General features: G+C 34.0%; 1 protein-coding gene and 1 long non-coding RNA gene across 2 annotated transcripts; both read right to left on the reverse strand.

The window, feature by feature from the left end:
* Positions 1 to 772: 772 nt before the first annotated feature.
* On the reverse strand, positions 773 to 12,117 carry LOC111195947 (uncharacterized). Its single transcript, XR_002651881.2, has 3 exons — positions 11,803 to 12,117; positions 3,769 to 3,905; positions 773 to 2,155 (listed from the first exon to the last, which is right to left on the reverse strand). It is a non-coding gene; the product is annotated as an uncharacterized LOC111195947 (long non-coding RNA).
* A 7,898-nt stretch (positions 12,118 to 20,015) lies between these two features.
* hand2 (heart and neural crest derivatives expressed 2) lies at positions 20,016 to 23,179 on the reverse strand. Its single transcript, XM_022684499.2, has 2 exons — positions 22,116 to 23,179; positions 20,016 to 20,736 (listed from the first exon to the last, which is right to left on the reverse strand). The coding sequence occupies exons 1-2, from the start codon at positions 22,617 to 22,619 to the stop codon at positions 20,638 to 20,640; spliced, it is 603 nt and encodes a 200-aa protein (XP_022540220.1). The 5' UTR covers positions 22,620 to 23,179; the 3' UTR covers positions 20,016 to 20,637.
* Positions 23,180 to 24,791: the final 1,612 nt, after the last annotated feature.

Here is a 24,791-nt window from a genome sequence, read left to right on the forward strand (position 1 = left end):
CTAATTGTAAACTATTTATAAACACTTTATAAATGTGGTCTTATTTTAAAGTGGTACCCAGATTCTGTTTCTGCCAATAAATTATTGATAATAATGCAAAGGTTAAGATCATAAAACTAGTCCACATCACTGTATATCTGACATTTACTTTTATTAAACATCTATTTGTGTAGATAAAAATGCAGTAAAATTACTAATAACTGCAACTAATGTTTTTTTCATAATTGAAAAATAATTGATTAGAAGATCGGTTATGGTTTAGATTAATTGGAAAAAAGTAAAAAGCATGTTATTCTTTAGTAATTCTGTCAATTACAAAATAAATCTGCAAAAAATAACATACAAGGTGTCTTAAACATTTTAAACAATGTTTTACAGTATTGTATCTTTAAGAACCAACAAACCACTCAAGTAAATAGGTAAATACATGTTTTACACTATATACACCAATATATAAACATGCACCTTAGTGTATAATGTGATATACGTATATTAACAATTACTGTTAGTCAAGTCAAGTAGTTTTATGATCAATATCGTCGGTGTTCAATTAAAAACAAGTATCTCCATTTTTGTCGATTGAACTGTAAATGTAGCACAGAATTTGAACCCACAGATTTTAACTTATAATATGTCAGAATTTCCTGATGTAGTGACCAATAGAAATGCTTCAAAATTACCTGAAATAAACTCTTTTTCCATTTTACGTTAAGAAGGTTTTATTTCTCTCTCCTGTGAAGTTGTTTTTTTGGAGATACATGTTTTTTTTTATTGGACAAGGCATACAGATGATAAAATTATAGATACAGCTTTAGAAAACAATTGAGACCACTTCAGTTTCTGAATCAGTTTCTCTGATTTTGCTATTTATAGGTTTATGTTTGAGTTAAATGAACATTGTTGTTTTATTCTAAAAAACTACAGACAACATTTCTCCCAAATTCCAAATAAAAATATTCTCATTTAGAGCATTTATGTCCAGAAAATGAGAAATAACAAAAAAGTTGCAGAGCTTTCAGACCTCAAATAATGCAAAGAAAACAAGTTCATATTCATAAAGTTTTAAGAGTTTAGAAATCAATATTTGGTGGAATAACCCTGGTTTTAATCACAGTTTTTTCATGCATCTTGGCCTCATGTTCTCCTCCACCAGTCTTACACACTGCTTTTGGATAACTTTATGCTGCTTTACTCCTGGTGCAGAAATTCAAGCAGTTCAGTTCGGTGGTTTGATGGTTTGTGATCATCCATCTTCCTCTTGATTATATTCCAGAGGTTTTCAATTTGGTAAAATTAAAGAAACTCATTATTTTTAGGTGGTGTCTTTTTTTTCTAGAGCTGTATATAAGAATAGAATAGACACAAAACAAGGTCACAGACAATAATGCAATATAACATAATAAGGGAATGTTAATTGGTTAATTCTTAGAAAAAACATTATTTTTAGTTTAAAACAATAGATAAGCAAAATTAGACTTACTTAATAGTATTTTTAGTGTCAGTAGTTATCTCTGCTGAACTCTTCCCCGCATGGAAAACCACAAGCTTCCACTTAAAGCTTCAGCTTTTAGGATGAACAATGGAAACAGTGATGCAGCTTACGTTTGTTTTGTTCCTTCCAAACTGATGCACTCCTGATTATGATATAACATCTGGAAATTTGGTGATCTATTTAGGCTCTGTAATAATTTCCAGCCTCCTGTTGTTATGTCCACTCTCTGGCCATTTGCTGCAATTGTTTTGGTGCCACTGAATCCCTTAAGCTGTGCTTGTCCTGACTGAACCTCAACAGTGAATAATCTACAATAACAGTTCTCTAAAACCGTCCCTGTTAGTTAAACACTGATAAAGCTGCACCGTCCGCATGGTCCAGTGTGGTGCTGATACTGGAACAGGGATCCAACCCCACAGCGTCGGCGACCCTCACCAACATCTAATCAAGGTGCGGCCTTTTCTCTCCAACATGATCAAGAGAAAGCACTGAAAGCAATGAAAAGCAATGAAAGCAGCGGGGTGTGGTGGAGCTCACCAGCCGCCTGCAGCCAGGCCACCCGTGAGAGGCCCTAACACCGGCAGACCCCCGGACCCTTTCGTGTTGCCAATAAACATGAAATCAACCTGACACCCACTCCTTAAATCAGCAAGTGCCTGAAAACTGAAAGGGAAAGAGAGAGAGAGGTACAATAAAACATTATATTTGGGTTTATTCTATTAGAAAAATAAATATTAGCTTTTTTACTTTTTTTAACAATAACCCCATTAATTTCAGGTTGCAGCACTCAGTCTGTCCTTCACTTTAACTTATTAAGTCTGTAAGTGACATATTGAACATTTGAGAGCATCATCACTACAGGACAGTATCTAAATACTGGGTGAATTCTAGAGATAAACTAGAAACTAGCTCATTTTAAAAGTGTACTTTTTGCTTTTACTTGTCTCTTCCAACCATTTTAACAATTTAAACTGTTAAATTAACTTGAATTATGGTTTATGTTTCATACAACTGGATCTGAGTTATGATTTCTAGAACAAGAAGCTAAAATACAAGTTATTACAGTGTTATTTTGGCATCAGATTTTTCACCTTAAAATATGAATTCATGTGCCCACTACAGTAAAAAAGTACAATAAAACATTATATTTGAGTTTATTCTATTTTCATTCATTTCATTCATTTTTAATCTTTTTTTTGTTTGGGCTTTCATGGGGTAAAAACTAAATAGGAAAAGTAGTTGTTAGACACGGGCAATACAAGCTAACAGAGAGAAAAAAGGAGAGAGAGAGAGAGAGAGAGAGAGAGAGAATAAAACATTAGGTTTGGGTTTATTCTATTAGATTATATTTGCTTTTTTTTTACTTATTTAATAATAACTTGCTCTGTTATTAATTAAACCCCAACTTACATTAGCATTCACATGAACCTTTAAAAGCTTTAAAACAATTCCTTACAGTACTCTGTCTGTCCTTTACTTCAACTCATGCAATCTGTAAATGACACATACTGAACATCTTGAGAGCATCATCACTGCAGAACAGTATTACAGTACTGGGTTAGTTCTAGAGATAAACTAAAAACTAGCTCATTTTAAAAGTATACACCTTTTGGTTTTACATACCTTTTCCAACCATTTTAACCATTAAAACTGTTACATTCAATTAATTAATGTTTTTTTTTTATTGTGGCATTTGTCTAACATCAGGATTTAACCATAAAATATTAAGTCATGTGCCCACAATAATAAGAAAAAACATGAACAAGCTGCTCACTGAATTTATTCGATTCAATTTTAAATTGGGCATCAGTATTCAGATATTGGTTTGGACTCTTATGGGTTAAAAACAGGACTAAATTGGAATAGTTGTTGTTAGAGATTGGGCAATAAAAGCTAAAAGAGAAGGAAAGGAGTCAGAGAGGGAGAGAGAGAGGTACAATAAAACATTAGATTTGGGTTTATTTTATTTAAAAAAAAAACAGATATTTGCTTTTTACGTCTTAATAATAACAACTCCAATAATTTCAGGTTTTTGCCCAAATAACATTAGCATTCACATTAACCTTTAAATTCTGTATAAAAAATCCGTCTGTCCTTCACTTTAACTTATTAAATCTGTAAGTGACACATACTGAACATCTTGAGAGCATCATCACTACAGGACAGTATCACAGGACTGGATCTATAGTCTATTATAGTCCATCAGTTGCTACTCCTTCAAAAAGTCATTCTTCATAATTCTATATACTATGCAATCTTTAGAGCACTGCACTGACCTGCACCACTGAGATGCTTTTCTTTTTGCATTGACAGTTTGAGCCAGATGCTGCTGGTCATGATCATTATCTCCCACTGCGCTGTCCACTGTGGGCGGTAATTCCTTCTGTGATGTATATTCCGTGCACACTTGACACTGTGGAAGAAGGAACGTTAAATATCCAAACAACTTCAGAAATTAAATTTCTATCCTAACTCATGAAATAGCACCTCACAACATATACAGGTTATGATCAATTTAAATAAGGCTATCCAATCACTTTTGCCATTTCAATAAATATAAGTAATATCACACAAAACTCTTTCCTCTGAAATCTAAAAAAGACAACTTTGCAGGGAAATATATATATTTTTTTTTGATGGAAAGATTTAAAAAAATATTTAATTCCAAGTAATTTTGACAAAATTCAGTGTAAAAAGAAACTTTTTAGGTGGAAAATAATGTGAAAACAGCAAAACATGTGTTTTAATAGATCTGCAATCACAAAAGAATCCTAATAACATTTGAATGACTGTTCATTACCATTAAAAAGTGCTCCATATGAATCTCCAAAGGTTTCTACTCCTATTACAAGTTTCAAAGAATCTTATTGGCACTATATATAACCATTTTTACCAGTAGAGTATGGTAGACAACACAGTAAATATATATACTCTCAAGTGTGCATTTGCTTTTTATATAATGAGTTTCTGTCAGGCCTCAATGTTGTAGGCTGTAAGAGCAAGTTACAGTGCTACAGTTGCTACAGTGTTCACACTTGTGCTGTCAGTTTTGACAGATTGAAAAAAAAAAGAAAAATATAGTTTAAACTGTTTTTTTTAACAAAGAAATGAATCTGGAAATTTGACTGTAAAACCAATTTTGTATAAATTGTCAAAGCCAAAATATTTATACCTGTAATACATGAAATAGCTAGTTGAGTGAATTTAAAGATTGTTTCAGTTCATGTTTTTACAATTTAACTAAGTCAAATCAAAATGAGGACATGACTGTGTTACGTTGAGTTAACACATATTTGTTTATTTTATTTGTTTTATTTGCTTCTCATTATTGATGTCTAAAACTCCACAACCTTATAGTGCAAAAAGGGTCATTCTACTATTACAGTTTTCAAAGAATTTAGAATCCTTTGTTCCAGCATGTATGTATCTAATAGACAACACAGTAAATACAGACAGAAACTATATACAGTAAAACTGTGTCTATTTTTTTAAACTGAAGAAGCTGATTGAGTTTCAGTATTCAACTTCAGGATTATCTAGGTGGGTTTTTTTGGAGGGGAGCTTTTGCCGCACTCCATCAGATCACGTAACACGGCTTTAAGCCCTCGGTCCGACAGGGCTGAAACAGGGTCTGAAATGGGATAACACCTGAAGCCCTACAGTAAACTCCAACACTCTGAGGGCTGTGTGCGATCCATGGCAGCGTTTTATTGGCTAACCCTGTTGGTTGAAGATGAAAATTGAAACTCCCAACACAAACATCTCGCCCTGGTGGAAAAGAATACGAACGTGTGTGTGTTCGACTGCACCGCAGCTGTCCTGCTGAAAAAACTCTGAAAAGATGTGGCCCAAGATTGGCTCTGCTAGGAATTTGGATTTGGAGAATTCCCTGCTTTGGTAGGAATGAGCCGATCCATTGAGCCGATGTTTGATTTTTGAGTGCCAGGGTAATACATCCTCTCTTAAAACACAATACTCTCCTTATTCAAAATTAATCAGCGTGATGGTGTATTGATTAAGCCGCCTTAAATAAACCAAGCGGACCTGCCATTAATCATTCCGGGCAGTCATATGTCTGTCGCTGAATATCCGATGTGTTTGATTTGGAAAGATGTGGGTTCCCCTTGTGGAAGAAGGGCAGAGGTCTGACCATGACAGGGCACACAGATTGGAAACATATTCAACATGGCTGACGGCAGGGAGGGGTCGGGATGCATAAGTAGGGAAATTCTTTATGGAATTCATGGGGAAAAGAAGAAAAAAAAAAAGAGAGAGGGCAGGAGTGTGTGATGGTAGCCTAGCAAGGGAGAGCAGATAGCTGTCATCGCTGTGGTTTAACACAGTCAGCCGCAGACTGCTCCAGAAACTCTCCATTACTGCTTGTGATGGATGGCTTAGGAACCAGGCCCGAGAGGCCCCCGAACGGTGGACAAACCTGAGCTGCCCATGGTATCACACTCCTAAAAATTCACGAAAAAAGTCATTTTGTGTTTTAGTAAGTGAGCGAACATAACGACCATTACAACTAAATCAAACAAGTTCAAAAAACTTCAACCTGAATTTTTTTCTGTTGAGCCAAAGAAAACTTTTAACTTTTATTAAAAAAGTACTATTCAAGCACCAATTCAACTCTTTCATCAGTGATGGTTTGTAAAAAAAAAAAAAAAAAAAACTCCTTTTCATTGGCTCTCATCACCAAATGTAAATGCTTATCCTAAGTGTGTAGTCATTCTACTTAAATCTACATCCTTTTGATTGTGCATTTGCATTTTATATATTGAGTTTCTGCCGGTTCTTAAATGTTGTAGGCTGTAAGAGCAAGTTACCTTTATTCTGTGTTGCTATACAGTACTCATTATTGTGCTACTCCAGGATTTGTTTTTTATTTGATTAAGCAAAAAAAAATCTGCATTTTTTACTGCACAACCATTTTTGTAACCTAAATTATTTTAACCTTCAATATATGATACAAACAGCTGTGTGAATTTAAAGATTGCTGTGTGAATTGTTGTGAGTTAAAAACCTTAAAATCTCCACACAAATATTTTTATGTTTAATTTTTTATATACTTCTCATTAGTGATGTCTAAAATTACATAGCCCTCTTTCTGTCCCATAGAAAACACAGAAAACAATGCCAGAACAATGTAACAATGCCTTTCCACTGTTCCACAAAAGCCAAAATATAGGTCTTCTACAATGAAGGCCACATCCTGTGTTTTTACTAGACAGCTCTCTCCAATACCTCACTGTATCTGTGACAAGCATGCACTGGATGTTTTGCATTATACCGCATGCCATATGAGGTTATTTTCGCCGGCCATTGCCACAAATGCAAGGGCTGTGGTGTGTGCACAAGAACAGATGTTTTCATGAGAGAAAAGTAACTGGCCACATGTTTAATACAGGCTCAGAGAGAGAGAGAGGGATGAGAATTGTGGGTAGACGTATTCAGGAATGCTTGAGTTAATATCTCTCATCTCCTTGTGTGTAAATATTTTATGAATGGCTTTACAACTCCAAATAGACACCATGACGTCTAGCCATGAGCATGGTGTGATAGTCTAATTTTAGTCCAGTTATCAAGAACGTGAGCAGGACAGATGAGACAGAAGAACAAAACCATTGTTTTACCATCGCGGGTCCTAGAAGGACAAAAAATTCCACTAATTTGTGGACTTCCAATGTAAAAATGATTTATTGTTGCATTACTCAATGTTCTACTGAACTATTACATATAATTGTTTGCAAAAGTTGCAGTAGATGCTCTCTAGCATGTGGTAATCCCTTTATGTTTTTTATTTGATGTGGAATCACCTTGTTCTATGCCTCCAAAGAAAGAACATAGTGTAAGCCCTTTTTATGTTTTTTTTTTTTATTATTTAGTAGTATAATCTTACTGAAAATAAGAACTTGGCATGGAGCTCTAACAGACCACTGGCCATCTGACTGTGCTCTGCCTGGACATAAGAAAACCACCCCCACCCTCTGGGCAATAATGTAGGTGTCTTATGACTGGTGTCTCCTCTCTCTTAGAAGGGTACAGCAGCATCCCAGAATAACCCGTCTGTGTAATATTTGGGCAGTATTTTATGCGTGTGCGCGGCCAGGTAAAGATAATTTAGGCTTAACTAATGATATTTGGGTTGATAGCGTTCAGACAAATCAATTTAGAGTTTCTAGACATAATGGTAAAATAAATATAAAAAATTAAAAGAACTCATTCGAACAACGGGTGAAAAAAAAAAATCCTCCGTAGGGAGCAAACTTAAATTTTAAATTTGCTTTTAAGAAACTATTTCTGTTGTAAGGAAAACATTAAATACTGTACGTACATTTAAAGCTACGCGATTGGCACAAGTAACATCATGCGTTTTATGCATAATTTCAATATTAAATCCAATAATAAATTATAATGCCATATGTTCCTTTAATCGTTGATGTGAAGTGTATAGTCGCTGTCACGCAAAATCATCGTGTCTCAATGTAGCTTTGCCGGAAAAGAAAAAAAAAAAACATTCCTAAAGCTTTATGAAATGTAATAAAAAGAAAAAATCATATTTTTAGTAATTCTTGAGCATTTCTATTAGTCAATTTATCATGACATCCTTAAACAAAGTTCAAAATGTGTCAAAACATGAAAAACGACTAAGACTATTTTTTTTTGCGTGACAGCATCAATATACACTTTGAAAACAATAACTTATTTAATGTGCCATTGCTTTTGTACACGCTACGTGTAGGTTTTTGCAAGATAGTGGGTTTCATAAATAAACAAAAATGATGCATTATCGCTGGCAGACATTTGTCTTTGTAAAGAATGTGAAGTTATTACACTCAATTACACACAACAAATAATTTGTCAAAAAGTAATTTGAACAAGGCGCCTAAACTGTATGTTATAAACTATATAAGAGTATTATATATAGAGTATTGTTTTACAGAATACTTACTTTAGAATGTAAAAAAGGCACATTAATATTCACTTTTTAAGTAAAACAGTTATGTTCTGCTAAAATATAATGGAATATTAAATTCTGCCAGTAATGGAAAAAATCAATATACACTAAATAAATACATCTAATACATCATCATATAGTTTTTTTTTTTCAAATGTTTAACGTATACATACATTTTTACCTGAAACAGTAAATGATTTAACACGATAACACGATGTGAATCCTACAATTAATTCAGAATCGCTACAGGACTCCGGTGTAACTTTAGACAGACTCTTTTAACTAATTTACCTGAAGAACAGCGCTGAATCTGATGGAATATTTTGACTAAAATGTGATTGATCAGTTGGTAGCAAAGGTTAATGTGACTGTTTTAAATGAGTTTTATTTTTATTTCTTATTTTTATTTCTTTTTATTATTTTTAAATTAGTTTATATTTTTCTTAATATTTTTAACTTTTAATTATTTTATTTATTTTGTATTACTTTTTATTGTTTTATTATAATGTTTTATATTTTGATTCTTATGTTCTTAGTTCATTATTATTCATTTTATCAATATTTTATATTTTATAAATTCTTTACTTTTTATGTGTCAATTTGTTTTTTTCATGGTATTTTAGAATTTTCTATTTTACATATATATTTTATTCATTTATATTAAATGTTGATTTCAAATTAGTATTTATTTTTTCTATTTTATTACATATTCTTTCTAATTTCTTATTCAATGTTTTCAGTCCCTTTAATGCTGTTAAGGCTCGGCAGCATTGTAAGTGAGGGTCATCCTAAATATTTTTCCCGAGTGAAAATAAAGGTTGATTGATGTGTTTAATGACGTGGTACCTGTGTTTTGAATATTTAATGAACACAATGAAACGTATTGCAGTTCTAAACTCTGAATAAATTAATGAATACAAAAACAAAAAGTAAGAGCATATATGACATTAATTAAGGAATGACCGGCTGTAAATCAAATAATAAACCGAGACATAATGATACGAGTCCATCAAACACAATGTTATCTATATCAGTATTAATATCAGTATCAATAAAAAAGAATATATGCATTATACGACCTAGGTTTCATTATTTGCATGTATGATGGGGTTCTTTTGCATATGGCCAATGGAAAATTCCCCAAGCACACAGCCTTAAGATGTTCAAGATTGTGTTATTGGAGTTTTTGCTTAAATTGTTTTAATTGGTTAAAGAATCACTTTTATATACCACTCCATGCGCTTAAAAATAATGATTCTTTGAGAAATGCCATAGAATAAGAACTACTTTTGTTTTCATAAAGTTCCATGCTTGTTTTATAGCTGTGTGAGTGAAGAACGTTTAACTGTTCTATAAAAACATTTGATGTTCGTCATACTCACTCATCGTGTTCACAAACGTAGATCTTTATAGAACCAGAATTATGTCTGCTCAACTAGTTTTAGGATTAAAACGAAAGAGCGACTCATCAGTACTTTTTAAATCAAATAAAATACATGTTATAACTGATGTCTCATATATTTTTTTTACAGAAGTCTGTTAATGGGATAAATGATCAAACAGAATTCAACACAAAATATATTTTTTTGTTTTTTCCTTGTTTTTTTAGACGAATGATATTATTTGTAATAAATATAGTGAAAGTACCGCTAATTTCAAACAAGTGTCGCTTTAAAACTGCGTCGTTTATTCCCAATAAGCTGCTTTATCATTTAACATAGGCCTACACCGGTTAACCAAGGCTGAATTGATTAAAATTCAGATTGTGATTGACCTTATTATATAATTGTGGTTCGAAAAAAAGGCACTGATTTATCATATTTTTTTCCACCAATATAATCTGATTATCTTTACATTATGTGTTCACAAAGATTACATTTTTTCTTTGTCGCGATATTGATTTGTTTTCCTTTTGTAAAGGATATGGACGCGTGGACACACACCGCAGAGGTGTTCTTTTTGGTGTGTGTGTGTGTAGTGTGGATTTATGCTCTCGTTTAAAGGTTTTTAACTGAGCAGGTCGCCCCCTGCTCTCCGGAATGAATGGGGTGTTGGGGGTCCGAGCTCTACTTGGGGGGTCTGACCTGCTTCTCTGTTTCAGAGGCTGGTATAAATGTAGCTAAACACTTCATATAACGACTTAACATCGTTTTGTATCGCTTTATGGCGGCACTATATCTGCACACATTTTGGAAACAAATATATACACGCATTAAAATATTATTTAAAAAAAAAACATACGCTACTAAAAACCTTGTTGTCCGATTATTTTATTACACAAAGTTGTTGTGCATGCTTAAAATTACATATACTGTATTTTTTTTGTACTGAATATTTAATATTAGGCTTACACGCCTTCTGTATTATTAAATATATTGCATTACCGCATATTATTATTATTATTATTATTATTATTATTATTATTATTATTTCCTTGTTTGGAAAAAAAGTGGATTTTAGTGGATTGACCTGCAAAGAACAAATCACACGCTTTTCCTAGAAAAACAGGTCCGAGTCAACAACCATTTAATACCTTTAAGGCTGCCCCTGCTGGAACCACTTTCGCATAACAACACCGCCACCACCACCAACAAAAACAACACTTTGCTTATTTCTAAATAAATAGGATTTAATGTATTATTCTATAGACGTGCGCTTTTTTGAAGTGGGATGAAACTGTGGATCCTTAAGCTTTTAATTACTTTATAACATGGGACTAATTTTTCAGTACCAAATTTACACTAAAATTATACTAATCCATTTATCTCAGCAATATGAGTGTTTTTCTACCTGAAAAAAGCCCCACATATGATTTGAACAGATGCAAATAAACATACACACAGTAAAACGCAACAAGGAATTCTCATTTTAACTAAGTATGATGTTATATTCTGTGAGCCAAGGTGAAGAACAAAGTCAAGAGATTCCAGATTTCTCTTGGATGCTCCTCAGCCAGCATGTGTATATTATGTTCAGTTCCGTCAGCAGCTCACCTGATTTACCAAATTTACGAATTTACCAAACCAGGTGTTGATTAATATGATGAGAAATAACTCTATTAAACTCAGATGAGGAGAGATTAGGAGATTTTTTAAGGAAAACAGGGCTGTATAAGCTCTGCTTTTTGTAAAAAAAAAATGCTGTTAGTATTTAATGCTATAGTGTTTTACTGAGCTAATTAACACTTATTTCACAGATAAGAATCTTTTTCTTTACTGAAATTCCCAGAGAAAACGCCAGAATAGCAGCTTTAAAGTAAGCTACGAATCATCAAACATTTTAGAATACCCACTACAGAGCCCACCAAGCCCCGACCCCCAGCCCTCCCGCATAATTAGGGATATATACTGACCGTGGTGGCGGCTCTTCTCCGCAGCGTCAGGGCTCACAAGTGCCTGCAGAGGCTTCGGGAGGACGGTTTGGATTGAGAGAGGGAGGTTTTCTCTTTTCTTTTTTTTCTGTGAGAAACCCAATCTCTCATACAGTAGCGGCCTCCATCTGGGAACTGTCACTGCTGACAGCACCAACGGGGCACAAGGCCTGATCTTCCGGCGGACAAAAAACGGTGCAGTTGATGGTGTGTGTTGGGTTGCCTCATTTTTGCGTAATATTGAAGGCCAAACGTCCAGAACAAGCGATGAAGTAATATCAGCAGTCTTGCACCAACAGGACAAAAATACACAGATAGCAAGCCACTTGAGGCCAGCAATGGAAGTGGCCAGGCTAAAAATATCTTCTCTGACTATGACCTCACTAAAATTACGTTTCAAATCAACCAACGTTTGGTTGATGGTGCTTAACCAGTTTACTAGTATCTGTATTGAGTTATTGATACAATATTTAGTTTTTTTCCAATTTGCATTGTATTTAAGTTGAGAAAATGTAAAATTTAACAGAGCTCCCTTTAATCCTTCTGTTATGTTCCGGGTCAAACTGACCCATTTAAAAGTTTGAAGATGTAGGAAAAATTATTTTCAGTATTTTTTTCGGTATGAAACATATAATATGAACATGATTCATCTAACATATTTGCAAACACCCCCTGCAAAAACTAAACTAAAATTTATATGTTGGTATTTCAAAAGTAATAAAGTAGCGAAGCACAAAAAAAGTTTAAACATGTATTTATTTTTAAACGAGTAAACTATCCTAATAGAACCATTACTTGTTAGAGGTATGGAACACCACTTTATTAAATATTGATAGAATAATTACATTTAAGTTAATAATGGAACATTCACACTGCTTGTTAGGATTTTTTTGGTTTCAGACATTTTGTGGATAATTAAACATGCACCTTGTCAAACTGGACCCGGAACACCATTGCTGTTCCTGACACATGAACATAATAGGAGGGTTAATCAGTTTGCCAGTATCTGTTTTTATTTATTGCAGCAATATATATATATATATATATATATATATATATATATATATATATATATATATATATATATATATATATAATGTATATATAAATATATACATATATATATATTGTATGTTGAAAAAGATTTCCAAATTTAACAGAACTCCATTTAAGCTGAGCAAAGTTCCAAATTTAAAGGGACAAGGGAAACAGTTATGCCGAACAGCTTCCCAACTTTAAAGCAGCATTATAGGAAATGATTTTGTGTTGCTCCTGGACACCCCCTACAGCTAGAAAATGTAATTCTCTTGAATGCACAATGAAGCCGCAAATCCGGGTTGAGCTCCCTCTTAAGGGCATGCTTTACACAGTTGTTCTACCTTGTCATTTCATGCTCCTACAGTGCATATCTTAGTAACATGCAAATAGGCTAAAAGTAACACATCAGACAATTATGCCAGCAGAAGTAGAGGCAGAATTTCAAGAAAGCGCAAATCACTGCTTTAGGTCAATATAATAAAATTTCAAATGAAATTCCTAATACAATAAATATAAGTTAAGATTGTATAATACACAGTAAGATTGATAATGGAAAACACAAATGACTTTAGAAATTCTAGGTCTTCTTGTACGCAAAACAAATTTGTATAGGTGACAACTGAGCTTGAAAGAAGCATGTGAAAATAGGTTTAAAGTATTGTTAAAGGGTTTTACACAAATGTGACTTTGGCTATACTCTCTTTTGTAGTTCCATCAAAGTTCCATAGTGCAGCAATCAGACCTAGAGTGAGAATAATAGAGACGCTATTTTTCCTATAGTACCATAAATTCTGAAGTTGCTATTTTAAATGCAAAACACTATAAATGTTACTTTATTGGTATTAGTATACCTATTATTAGTATACCTGATTTCTATTCACTACAGAAGCTATATTTAAACTAAACAGCTTAAAAAGTAATGAAAACAAGCTTTATCGGAAAGTAAACGAAAATGTATGAAATAAGGCCAAATTTAAACCTTTTTCAAACATAAAAAGTGATATCTATGTAGTTAAATAGTTGGCTAAATGTAGCCTACAGGTGATATAAATTGTCAGAACTAATACAACAAACACTTCTACATTTAACTAAATATAATATCTGTGCAGTATTATGCTATTTGCACTGTTGTGTTTCCACTGTGTGTCATAAAGGCAATGACGCCTACCGTTCTGCTGCAGTGTATTAAAAATGTATGAATTTGATGTATTTAGTGCGGGCAGATATCTCTGATGGACCATGGCTGCGGTAACATGGGCTCAGATCCTCGATTACAGAGGAAAATGATTTATTACAACAAACAACGAAGACAGCAGTTAGAAAGAACTGTTACTCGGTAACAGAGTAACACCCATCTCGCATTATGTAGGCGTGCTAAAATATGTACCGAAATCTGTATGACATTTTTAACAAATAAAACACATATCTTTTATTACTAGCTACCCAGCTTATACATTTTATATGGTATGGAGTTAAAGATTGAATCTCTCAGTTCGAGTAAATCGGGGAAAAAAGTAGAATATGGCAATAAACTGATAAAAATATGGTAGATTATAAAGCAGTCAGGTAAGACATTGGACTTGTCACACACACAATAATGCGCATTATATAATATATAATGCAGTGCCAGCGACAGCAGGAGTTAAATTATTAATACAACAGTATCAGCAATCTTTTTCTTATTATTTGCATTATTATTTTATTATTTGTTATAAAATAAAATAATAGCAAGGATATTAATCATAATGAATCATAAACCGTTCTAATAATATTAGGAACAATAAACACATTATTAATGACCAACTAATAATAAAGAGGGCAACAACGATTTTTTAACATATTAAAACACCAAAGCAGCAGCAGGCTTTTATGTTTATAAATAATTAAAAATGTGAAGATTTGTTTTAAATGCTAAATATTATCACTTAAACATTTTCTTGTGTTGGGTTTGCAAAATGTATTTTATATTTTACTATACAAAACTATAATGTTATATATATTCATTCATTTTGTGTATGTGTATGTGAAAGGCAATGACCACGTAGTGCTGGCTGATGTCTTGCAGGACACAGTTTCAGATATTAACTGAATGACTGATATCCGCACTTGTAATGACGTGCGCTTGTTTTTCATTTATTTCAATGTCAGGAAAAGATATTCGTTTTAACATTAATATTCACCTTACATGGCATCATGCGCCACACCGTTAATGCAAAAAACAATACTAAAAACATCAAATATAATAACAATAATATTAATAGTTAAGGCACTCAAATGAAACTATGCATGCTACATGAAAAACATTCTTCTTCTTCTTCTTCTTCTTCTTCTTCTTCTTCTTCTTCTTCTTCTTCTTCTTATTATTATTATTATTAAGGCTGTCATTAACTGAATTTTACTCATTAAATATATATGACCATTATTTTATATTTAAACTTCGGAAAAAGTTTAAGAATTTAAGAATTCTGCATTTAAAAGCAACTGTAACCCTAAAAGTTAAAGTATAAGCAAAGATAAAATAATAATAATAATAATAATAATAATAATAATAATAATAATAATAATAATAATAATAATAATAATAATAATAAACAATGTAGTATGTAGAGAAAACAGATAAAAAACAATCGGTATCGGAAAATAGTGTGTTGTGGTGACGTGTTGTGCTCTAGTAGAGGAAATGTTTGATTACTATATACATTTCTCAAGTTGCAACAGCATTATGATACCTTATGTACCTGAATAAGCCCTGATTATCTAGATTAGGTACTAGCTGGTAACTTTTATTCATGATGCGCTGGCATGTGGCGTTCCTGATCCATTCCCTCTTCACCAAACTATATATACATATATGAGAACCTATGCTTCAGTTCACCTCGTGAAGGACGTATTAATGAGTTTATAAGATTGTCATGATAACATTTTCAGGACAGAGCAACATTGCAGAATGTCTATGCATAATTACTGAAACTCTTCAACAAATAAAGATGCGACAAAGTGTTGAAGATCCGGTTTGCGACATATTGGCGAACAAAATATTTACATGTTTAAAGAAGCTAAATGTTATTAAACATGTTAAATGTTCATATTTGTTGCAAAAATCGATTTTTTTTTATTTGTAACCCACATAGCTCTCATTTGGCATCTTTCAAATGTCAATTTGTGGCGGGTTTACTTTTTTAAAAACTGTGTGTATATATATTTTTTATTTTTCTACGGCACGACTCAAGTGATAGAGGCCCCCTGAATACTACAGTAGATTGTTTTTTTATGGTGTATGCTTTCAGTAAGATGACGTTCAATTTATGCGCAGGATGCCCCCCTGCCGTCTGATGTGACGTCAGCGTGTCTGCTAAACTCCTCTGCAGACTGAAGAAGAAGAAAAAAAAAGTCCAAAAGTGGAGGAGGGACTTATGAACTAATCGCTTACAGATGTCTGTAATACCAGGAAAGAGATCTTATTTGGTCCACATGCTTTAAAATCTATCACGACTCAGTAAGTGCGAGAGAGCTTTAGCATGGAGTTTAACACAATTGCACAGAAAAGACAGCCAAGACTGCTCAGGCTGGTTACTGCCCGGTAAATCATGCATTATGTAATTGGGACAAATAACACGGGTTTATTCGTGGATTCGTTATCTAACAACGGAAAATTACGGTTCATTTTCTACGCACCTCTTAAGCTTCTTCTTGTACCTCTTTAGATTCACAACTGTGGTTTATAGCACCATAACATGGGTTTGCTCTGGTGCCGCAACTCTAGTTTTAATGACCTCAACGGTTTACCCATTTACTGACTCATTTAAAGCTAAAGTTATACGTCATTTTTACTGTAAATTAGTTTTTTGATCGTAGTGTACAAACAGTGTCCAGTCTGCTATGGGAATGAAGTGGCTTGTATTCCACTGCTCTAAACCCCAGTTTTCCCCTAAAGAAACATTGCAGGGTTAAGATCATCTTACTCTGAGAGAGTGTTCAGTCAGTGTGATCTTATGGCCACGGTACATATAGGAAACCCACTCCTCACTATTTGTTTATGTGGGGATTTTGCCCAAGCTGGAAAGTCAAAATACTCCACTGCCCTACTTAAGGACTATTTCAGAGTAGCCAGAACCCACACTCTAGTTCAAGAATGGTCTCCAGAGACTCAAACGTCTCGTTCCAAAATATAATAGACTAGAAGAACCAAAGTAGGGAGTAACTTAGAAACTACAGAAAACATAATAACTTATAAAACATTTATATTAATTCCTAACTGTACACTAAAACAAACTTTTTTAACTTTGACTTTAAAGAACTCTTGTTGTAACAAAGATGTGTGGCTGTGAAGACTAGACTATTATAAGTATAACTATAATAAGATAAGAAAGACTGTTCAAATGGCTACACAATACATCATTCACAAATATATTTCACTCTTCAATGTAAAGGTGCCACAAAGAGTTCTAGATTACTTAAAATGATGCTGCTACAAAAACATACTTTTCATATATAAGCATATCATCTAGATTCTAGATCTTACTCTAAATAATAAATGCGATGCATTGGGGGTTCAATTGAGTTGCTTATAAATATATTTCACTCTTAAATATAAAGATGCTGCAATGGATGCTAGATTACTTTTCTCACAAATATACGGGTTTACTATCTAACATTAGTCATTTGATGGGTGCCGTTGAAGATATTTGTTAAGAAGACCTGTGAGCCTTGATGCCGTGATGTGAATGATTTTTTTTTTGTTTACATAAATGGTAATTAACAAAACCCAATATGTTATTACCCAAGAGGGATAGGTAGAATAGAGTTAGGGGTTATCATCTGAAAACATCTAACACATAGCGAATAAAAAAAACACTGAACTACATGCAAAAGAGTAAAAAATCCAGCCCAATTTAAAAATGTATAACCTACGTTTTTACCATTAGCCTATGTTCTTCCTATTGTTTACACGCAATATTTAAAGGCAACTTTAAAACTCTACATTTTAGAGTGTTTTTTCCTCGGGCTACTCAACTTAATGATGCTACATGTATATCTTCTTTTACCTTAGTGTAGGCCTTCCTTCTGCAACATTAAGTCTGGCCGGTATGAAGGACGGGCCTCGATCATTAGTACTGAACTAATACTGACAACGGCAGGTCATCATCAGGTCAGACAATTATCTGTATCTTTAATCAAGAGAGAGCAGACTCTTTAATTTTATCTCGGACGCCATCTTGACAGAGACAACTAATTATCTCAGACTATAATTATCAGCGCGCGCTCGGAGTCCCGTGGAAACAGGCAGTACAGTACAAGCGATGATCTAACGCGATCTAATGGGCTTTAAATCGTCTTTTTCTCTGCGCTGATGGGTTCTGCTTTAAGTGTCTGATATACATGCCTTCATATGAAGATCTGACAGGCCTACATGAATGCATTTGCATGTAAATCAATTTAAATCGAAATAGAAATTTCACTTTTACTACATTAAAAAAAACTACTAATGGTTATTCTAACAATAATATAGGAAAAGACTATAAAAGAAGTTTATAGACTATACATAATCGTTATTTACTATAAGCATATAATATTGTTTATGCCATCTTGTATAAACTATTAGCAATACAGGCGTTTCAGTGATTTGTTTTCACAGCTTTGAGCAATGCGATTGCATAATCATTTTCGTTCAATATAAGAAACGTTTTGGGGTGATTATATATATGTAGTGTGAAGAACCGTTTATCATTTAAAAGGGTTCCCACCCATTCATCCTGTTTGAATTTTTTTTTTTCTATAATACTGCTGAAACACCAGGCATCCTTACATGTAAGATTTACATTTATGATGTCACACTTAATTACATCATCTTAATACCACTATGGAAAATTAGGTACAATTACAATGAACGCTCATAATTACACACGTATATCCTTATTGTTTTATAGCTAATCTTATTCCATGGTCTTCCCCCAATGCAATGTTTCAGCAGCGGCTTTGATCGGCACCTTATCAATCACTTGCACATCCGATAGCTGTTCGGCCACAATCTACCCCACACTGACCCTCCTCAGCACTCTGCTTCTAATGTCAATCTTGCATTTTTTTCTGAGGCTCCACGGAGTCTGCTCCTCCAGTGATTTAGGCAAGAAAAGTGGAATGGAGAGCAGTCTACTCCTGGAATTTCACTCCTAGCTTTTAGACACGTTTCTTCTTGATTTTGACAACACAATGATATCCAACGTCCCAACCCTACTTAGTTTTGTTAAACTAGGTTATATAATTAGTGTATATATATTTATCTATGGATACAATATTGTATCAATCAAGTAACTATATTTACTGGTGCGGGAAGGTTAGCATAACAATAATTCAAATGTTTAGTGTCTGTTTTGCAAAAACCTGCAACAAATCTGTTTCAAAAAGGAGAACGAAAAGACCTTAACTTATAATGGATGTCAATGTTTAAATATATTTTTTACAATTACAGTTTTATGGTATGTCAAACCATAAAAAACGAAAAAGAACCCGTATGTATGCATGCAATTTAGTTTTGTTTTAGATTTTTTTTTAGCGTGGTTGACAATTTAGGTCAAAATACAAAAAGAAACTCAGCTTTAGCTTGATAACGTTAAATAATAACAAAGTAGTTGTAAAGAAATGTGTTGAATTTTTATTCTGTTATTTTGTGTGTGTGGGGAGTGGTATCAGGGGTGTTTGAAGTGTCGCTCAGCCCCAACAGACTAGTCTGTCCAATCCTACCATATTCTGGTCAATTATACATTTAAGTTTGGCCTTACACGATTAACAATTAGCAACATTGTTCTGTATTGCGCAGTAAAAATAAGGGTGCATACATCATTTAGCTGTGCAGCAAACCCACATTAACTGACACTGATAGCAGCAGTTTTTTATCTAATATAAACACTTGCTGAAAGGCATGGCTCCAAACTAATGTGAGGAAAGTTCAACAAATTTTTAAACGGCCCACTCATGGTTTACTCCCGCAGTTTAGATTTTGTTCCAAAACGTGCAAAGAAACACGTTAAGATCGCAAACTAGTCTGTTTTCCTGAATTAAGAATAGCATTTGGTTGTATCTGTCACGCCATCCCTTATTTTCCGAAACATATTTAATTGTTTATTGTTTGTAATAATTAATGCAAGAAGAAGATTAAGCTCGTTAAAACACAGTGGTTTATTGAATTAATTACATTGTTTACATCTCCAATGTTATTTAAGGTTCTCGTGTCTGGACGGAAGTGCACTTGGATCTACACGACCACAAACATCACAATATATTTAACACTTCATGACATTTTTTTTTGTTTCAAATAAAACGTTATTATTTTAACTGTATCATAGATTCGATCCCCTTAGTGTTTAATTCGACTCAGAGAGAGAGAGAGAGAGAGAGAGAGAGAGAGAGAGAGAGAGAGAGAGAGAGAGTAAGAGAGAGACCTACACTTCACGTACACCTTAGTGGCACACATCTCGGTTTTGTTTCAGAGTGAGACATGGACAAAATAAAAAAAAATAATAAAATAAAACATTCAGCACATACTAGACAACAACAGTAACAACGATAACAACAACAACAGAGTCCCTTACCAAGAGGGCATCCTCCTCTTAAAGCTCTGCAATGTTTTTTTCTCTTCAGGGATCCACTGTCCGGAGCGGGAAATTGCACATAAATATTCCATTAAATAAAGTTATAGTGTAAAAAATCAGAGGGACAGGAAGGCCTGCATTTCAAGGTCTTTTCGTAAAGGGTTTCTGGGTTTTTTGCGGACTTGTGTTCTCATTGTTTCAGTTCCAAAGCCCAGACGTGTTGAGGCCAACCAGTTCTTCCTTTGGGCTTCTTTTCACTGCTGCTCCCTGAACTTTTCAAAACTTCATTCTGTTTTCAAATACAAGAGAAGTAATCAGTTTTATATAAAGATTACAATGACAGAAGAAAAAAATGCATGAGGAGCATAAAGATCACACTATTTTTGAAACTGCGTGCCTAAATTACTTTATCTTTTATTGATCTTTTGATTCGAAAGCATTATCCATAACATAAAACGATATGTATATAGGCAATCATATACCAGGCATATGATATATAGTAAATACTAACTGCATGAATAAAAAACAATGAAATACATTAAAAAATGAGAATTTACAGCTCCGATTGTTTAGCATCAGGGGGCCTTAAAGAGCTCCGTTTAACATCTTGACAAAGTACACTTAAACAATCTCTTATACCAAATAGTCTTCAGTGTCTTGTTTATTAGCAAGCATGCTATCCTTATATATATATATATATATATATATATATATATATATATATATATATATTTAAAACACTGAATGCTAGCACTCGACTTTTCCGCCTGATTGAAACAACATATATATAATGTTGTTACGTAAATATCTTGTACATTATTTTTTTCATCCGTCATTTACTTTTTGCCATAATTTTAATCTAGCTTTTGTTTTTTATATTATGTCAATAATTATGTTAAAATATTTTGTTTATATTCACTTTGACATTGAAGAAGACTTTTCCCTTTCTACTTTAAAGTTGCCATATTGGAGATACATTAGGTTGCATGACAGTCTTGAAAGGTTTTAAACATTTTCCGTATTTTGAGGTTGTACATACAATCTCAACATCCTAATTTTTCCCGATTTATCCGCTGTTTTGATTTTTTCAGCTCTTCTAGAAACGCCACCACGAACACAGAAGGCCTGTGTTGTAAAATCTTTGTGTTGTAAAATTTTTGCTGTCTCGCAAAAAAACTACTTGTTCCAAAATATCAACTTTACAAGCAAAGGTAAAACCTTTTCACTTTCATTGTATCACAGTGTAAAAATACTTAATTACAATATTTAATTTCAAGATATTTCTAATAGCCAATTTGTCTCAAACTTTTTGCAAAACGTAAATAACATCTGACAGATTTATATTATGTCAAAACTTTAGAAACGATTAACCGCTGTTCCGCTTTTATTTTGGTTTGTGAAAATCTTTTAAATTTTTTGTCAAGTAAACATATTGTCTGGTATATATGTTTTTAATTAGGCCCACGACTCGGGCTTACGTTTCGTACGTACGTGAAGTTCACACTTCAAGAATCTTTGAAAGAAAACACTACAAATGCGTTTAAGCATCATTTCAATCAAGAGAACAAGCAAAGGAAAGGTCTGACTATCTTATGAAGCTGTATATCTTTAAAAATATACCCAAATATGATTTCCCTTGTACATAAATAGAATTTAAAGCACACGTACCATTTCTTTCTTCCTCCTCTCCTCTTTGGCTTCAGCCTTCTTGAATTCCGCCTTGAAGGCCTCGGCCTCGCCGTGCTGTTCGTCCCTGTCTAGGATGTCAGTGAGGTAGGCGATGTAGCTGGTAGCCAGTCGCAGCGTCTTAATTTTGGACAGCTTGGTGTCTGCAGGCACGTTGGGGATGCACTCCCTGAGCTCGGCGAAGGCGCTGTTGATGCTCTGAGTCCTGCGCCTCTCCTTGCGGTTGGCCGTGGGCCTCCGGGGTTTGCCCGGCCGCGGCGCCGTCCCGGGAACCCCGCCGCCGTAATGTTCGAGCCCCGGTGGGCCGGCCGCGTACTCGGGGCTGTACGAGGGAGCCACGGCGTAGTCCGGGGGGGACATCTCCGGGTGACCGATGAGCCAACCGTGAAAATAAGGGCTCTCCTCGTGACAGCGGGTGGCCGGGGCGAAGGAGTAGCCGTCATGGTGCATAACAGGGTGGTGGGGAAAGCCTCCAACTAAACTCATCGCGACTGATTTAAAACTGAAGAACCACTGTAAAGTTCTGATTTTCTTGGTTATTTTTTGGTTGGTCTGGTCGTGTTGAGGTTCTCACTGCACTCCCATGGACAGGAAGCCGTGTAGAACTTTTCTAGTGAGTCAAAGCGCCAACACCGTCCTACTGGTCCATCAGTAAACTAGCAATGCTATTCATGGACGCATACTTGAAGCAGAAGCACCCAAAACTGACCCCCAAAACGTGGTTCGGAAAGCTGGAAAACACTGGAAAACAACTACTTACATACGCCTATGTGCTCCATTGTCCATATCCACCATGAAAAAACTCCATTAGTGATCACTGCGAGCTGGAAGCTTCATCAGAAACTTGAAGTTGCAGTTTTGAAGTGGCTTTCAAATCCGCAGTGAAACTCGATTCAGTGTCAAAGTACTGGATAGACAAAGTAAACAAACAAAATAAAGCTCCTATCCCAGTGGACGTGCATGTAAACATACACTCTACGCTTGCAGCACTACTTGAATATCTTCTTTAGCTCTCGGTGTCAGCTTCATCTTGGAGATGCCTGAGTTCATATATGTGCTCAAAACGTTTCTTAGCCAATCAAGTTTTAAAGAAGGAGGGGTCGCGCATCGCTCCACCAATCCGCTTGGTCCGAAGGAGGGGAGAGCCTCAGCCTAGCCAATTGCATGTTGCAATAGGAGGTGCGGCGAAAATACGTCAAAGCCCTACACTACACGAGTTCTCTTAAACTTTGGCAACGTTTTGTTGATAACTACAGCATTCTGAAATATATAATACATTTATATCGGAAACTGTTGGATTTATCGTGCAGATTAGAGGATGTTTTGCTGCTTGGTGGTTAAATATAGTGCTATTATATTGAGGATACAATTGCAAACTAAACTTTGGTTTAATGGCGGGTTTAATAGAACACTGGCAGTTAGGTTTTAAGATTGGTATTTTTATTTTTAACCATGTCTTGATTTTACCACTAAGTTATAGTCGCTAGCTGATGCTTCTTAACAATATATAGACAACTACACGCATATAGAAGGCGCTGCTTTTAAGTTAGTAAATAGTAAAACCAATAATCTGACAGACAGACAGCAGGATTTATCCTGTGACTTCGTAGAGCCCGGTAGAATTTACAATTAAGTGAGTATTCTTAAAGAATTATACATGTAGCCAAATATATAAATAAATACATCTATCTATCTATCTATCTATCTATCTATCTATCTATCTATCTATCTATCTATCTATCTATCTATCTATCTATCTATCTATCTATCTATCTATCTATCTATCTATCTATCTATCTATATAAAAATGCCTCCTTACAAAGTTAAATGTATACATAATTATATAGAAAAAAGGTAATTCATTTTTATAAATATATTTTTTATAAAGATATCCTACTTCATAACGTGCTGTTAGAACTATTTAAACTCCGTGTTTGAGTGTTTCCGACTGCCACTCCATTCATTGTTTATTCAGTGTTAAATATTAGAATATTGTTGTCTGTCTGATTTTTACCCATATAGTTTTAACCGCCCATTTAAAACATTAATGAATTAATTTTAAGGTGCATAAGATCTATCGCCGTTTTGCTTATGTTTTCCAACATGGTCAGTAGACACTTTTACAGAAGGTCGAAAGTGTGTATGGAATTAATAGAAAGCTATACAGACTGGACAGGACTATTGGAATATTTACACTTATAAGGGAATTAGGGGACAATAACACATTTCTAAAATAATTATTCTAAAATAATTATTCGTTTATGAATCAAATTGAACATATGACGTATTACAACACTGAAGGAGGCCCAATTTTAAGCCGTGTCTTTGTGTTTAAGTTTAAGGTAAAATAATGTACCCAATGTAGATACAAAATTGGAATTTTACAGGAGCCGCAAACGAATTAAATAATAATAATAAGCATAACTAGTTATGTTAGTTTTGAATATATAACTTTTGTATCAAATGCAAATTAATCAATTAAAAAGCAAAGATATAAATAACGTAGGAACGATCCATCTGAGGGCGCCGCGCGGGATGTTTTACTTAGTAAAAACTGTGGCATAGTGGAATAAAATAGAATAGAACAATTTATCTTTGAACTTAAGCTTTACAAACATTACTATTAGTAAAACAATATACTACTATTACTTTTGAATA

This window comes from Astyanax mexicanus, chromosome 7 (genome assembly GCF_023375975.1).
Source record: "Astyanax mexicanus isolate ESR-SI-001 chromosome 7, AstMex3_surface, whole genome shotgun sequence".
Lineage (NCBI taxonomy): Eukaryota > Metazoa > Chordata > Actinopteri > Characiformes > Acestrorhamphidae > Astyanax > Astyanax mexicanus.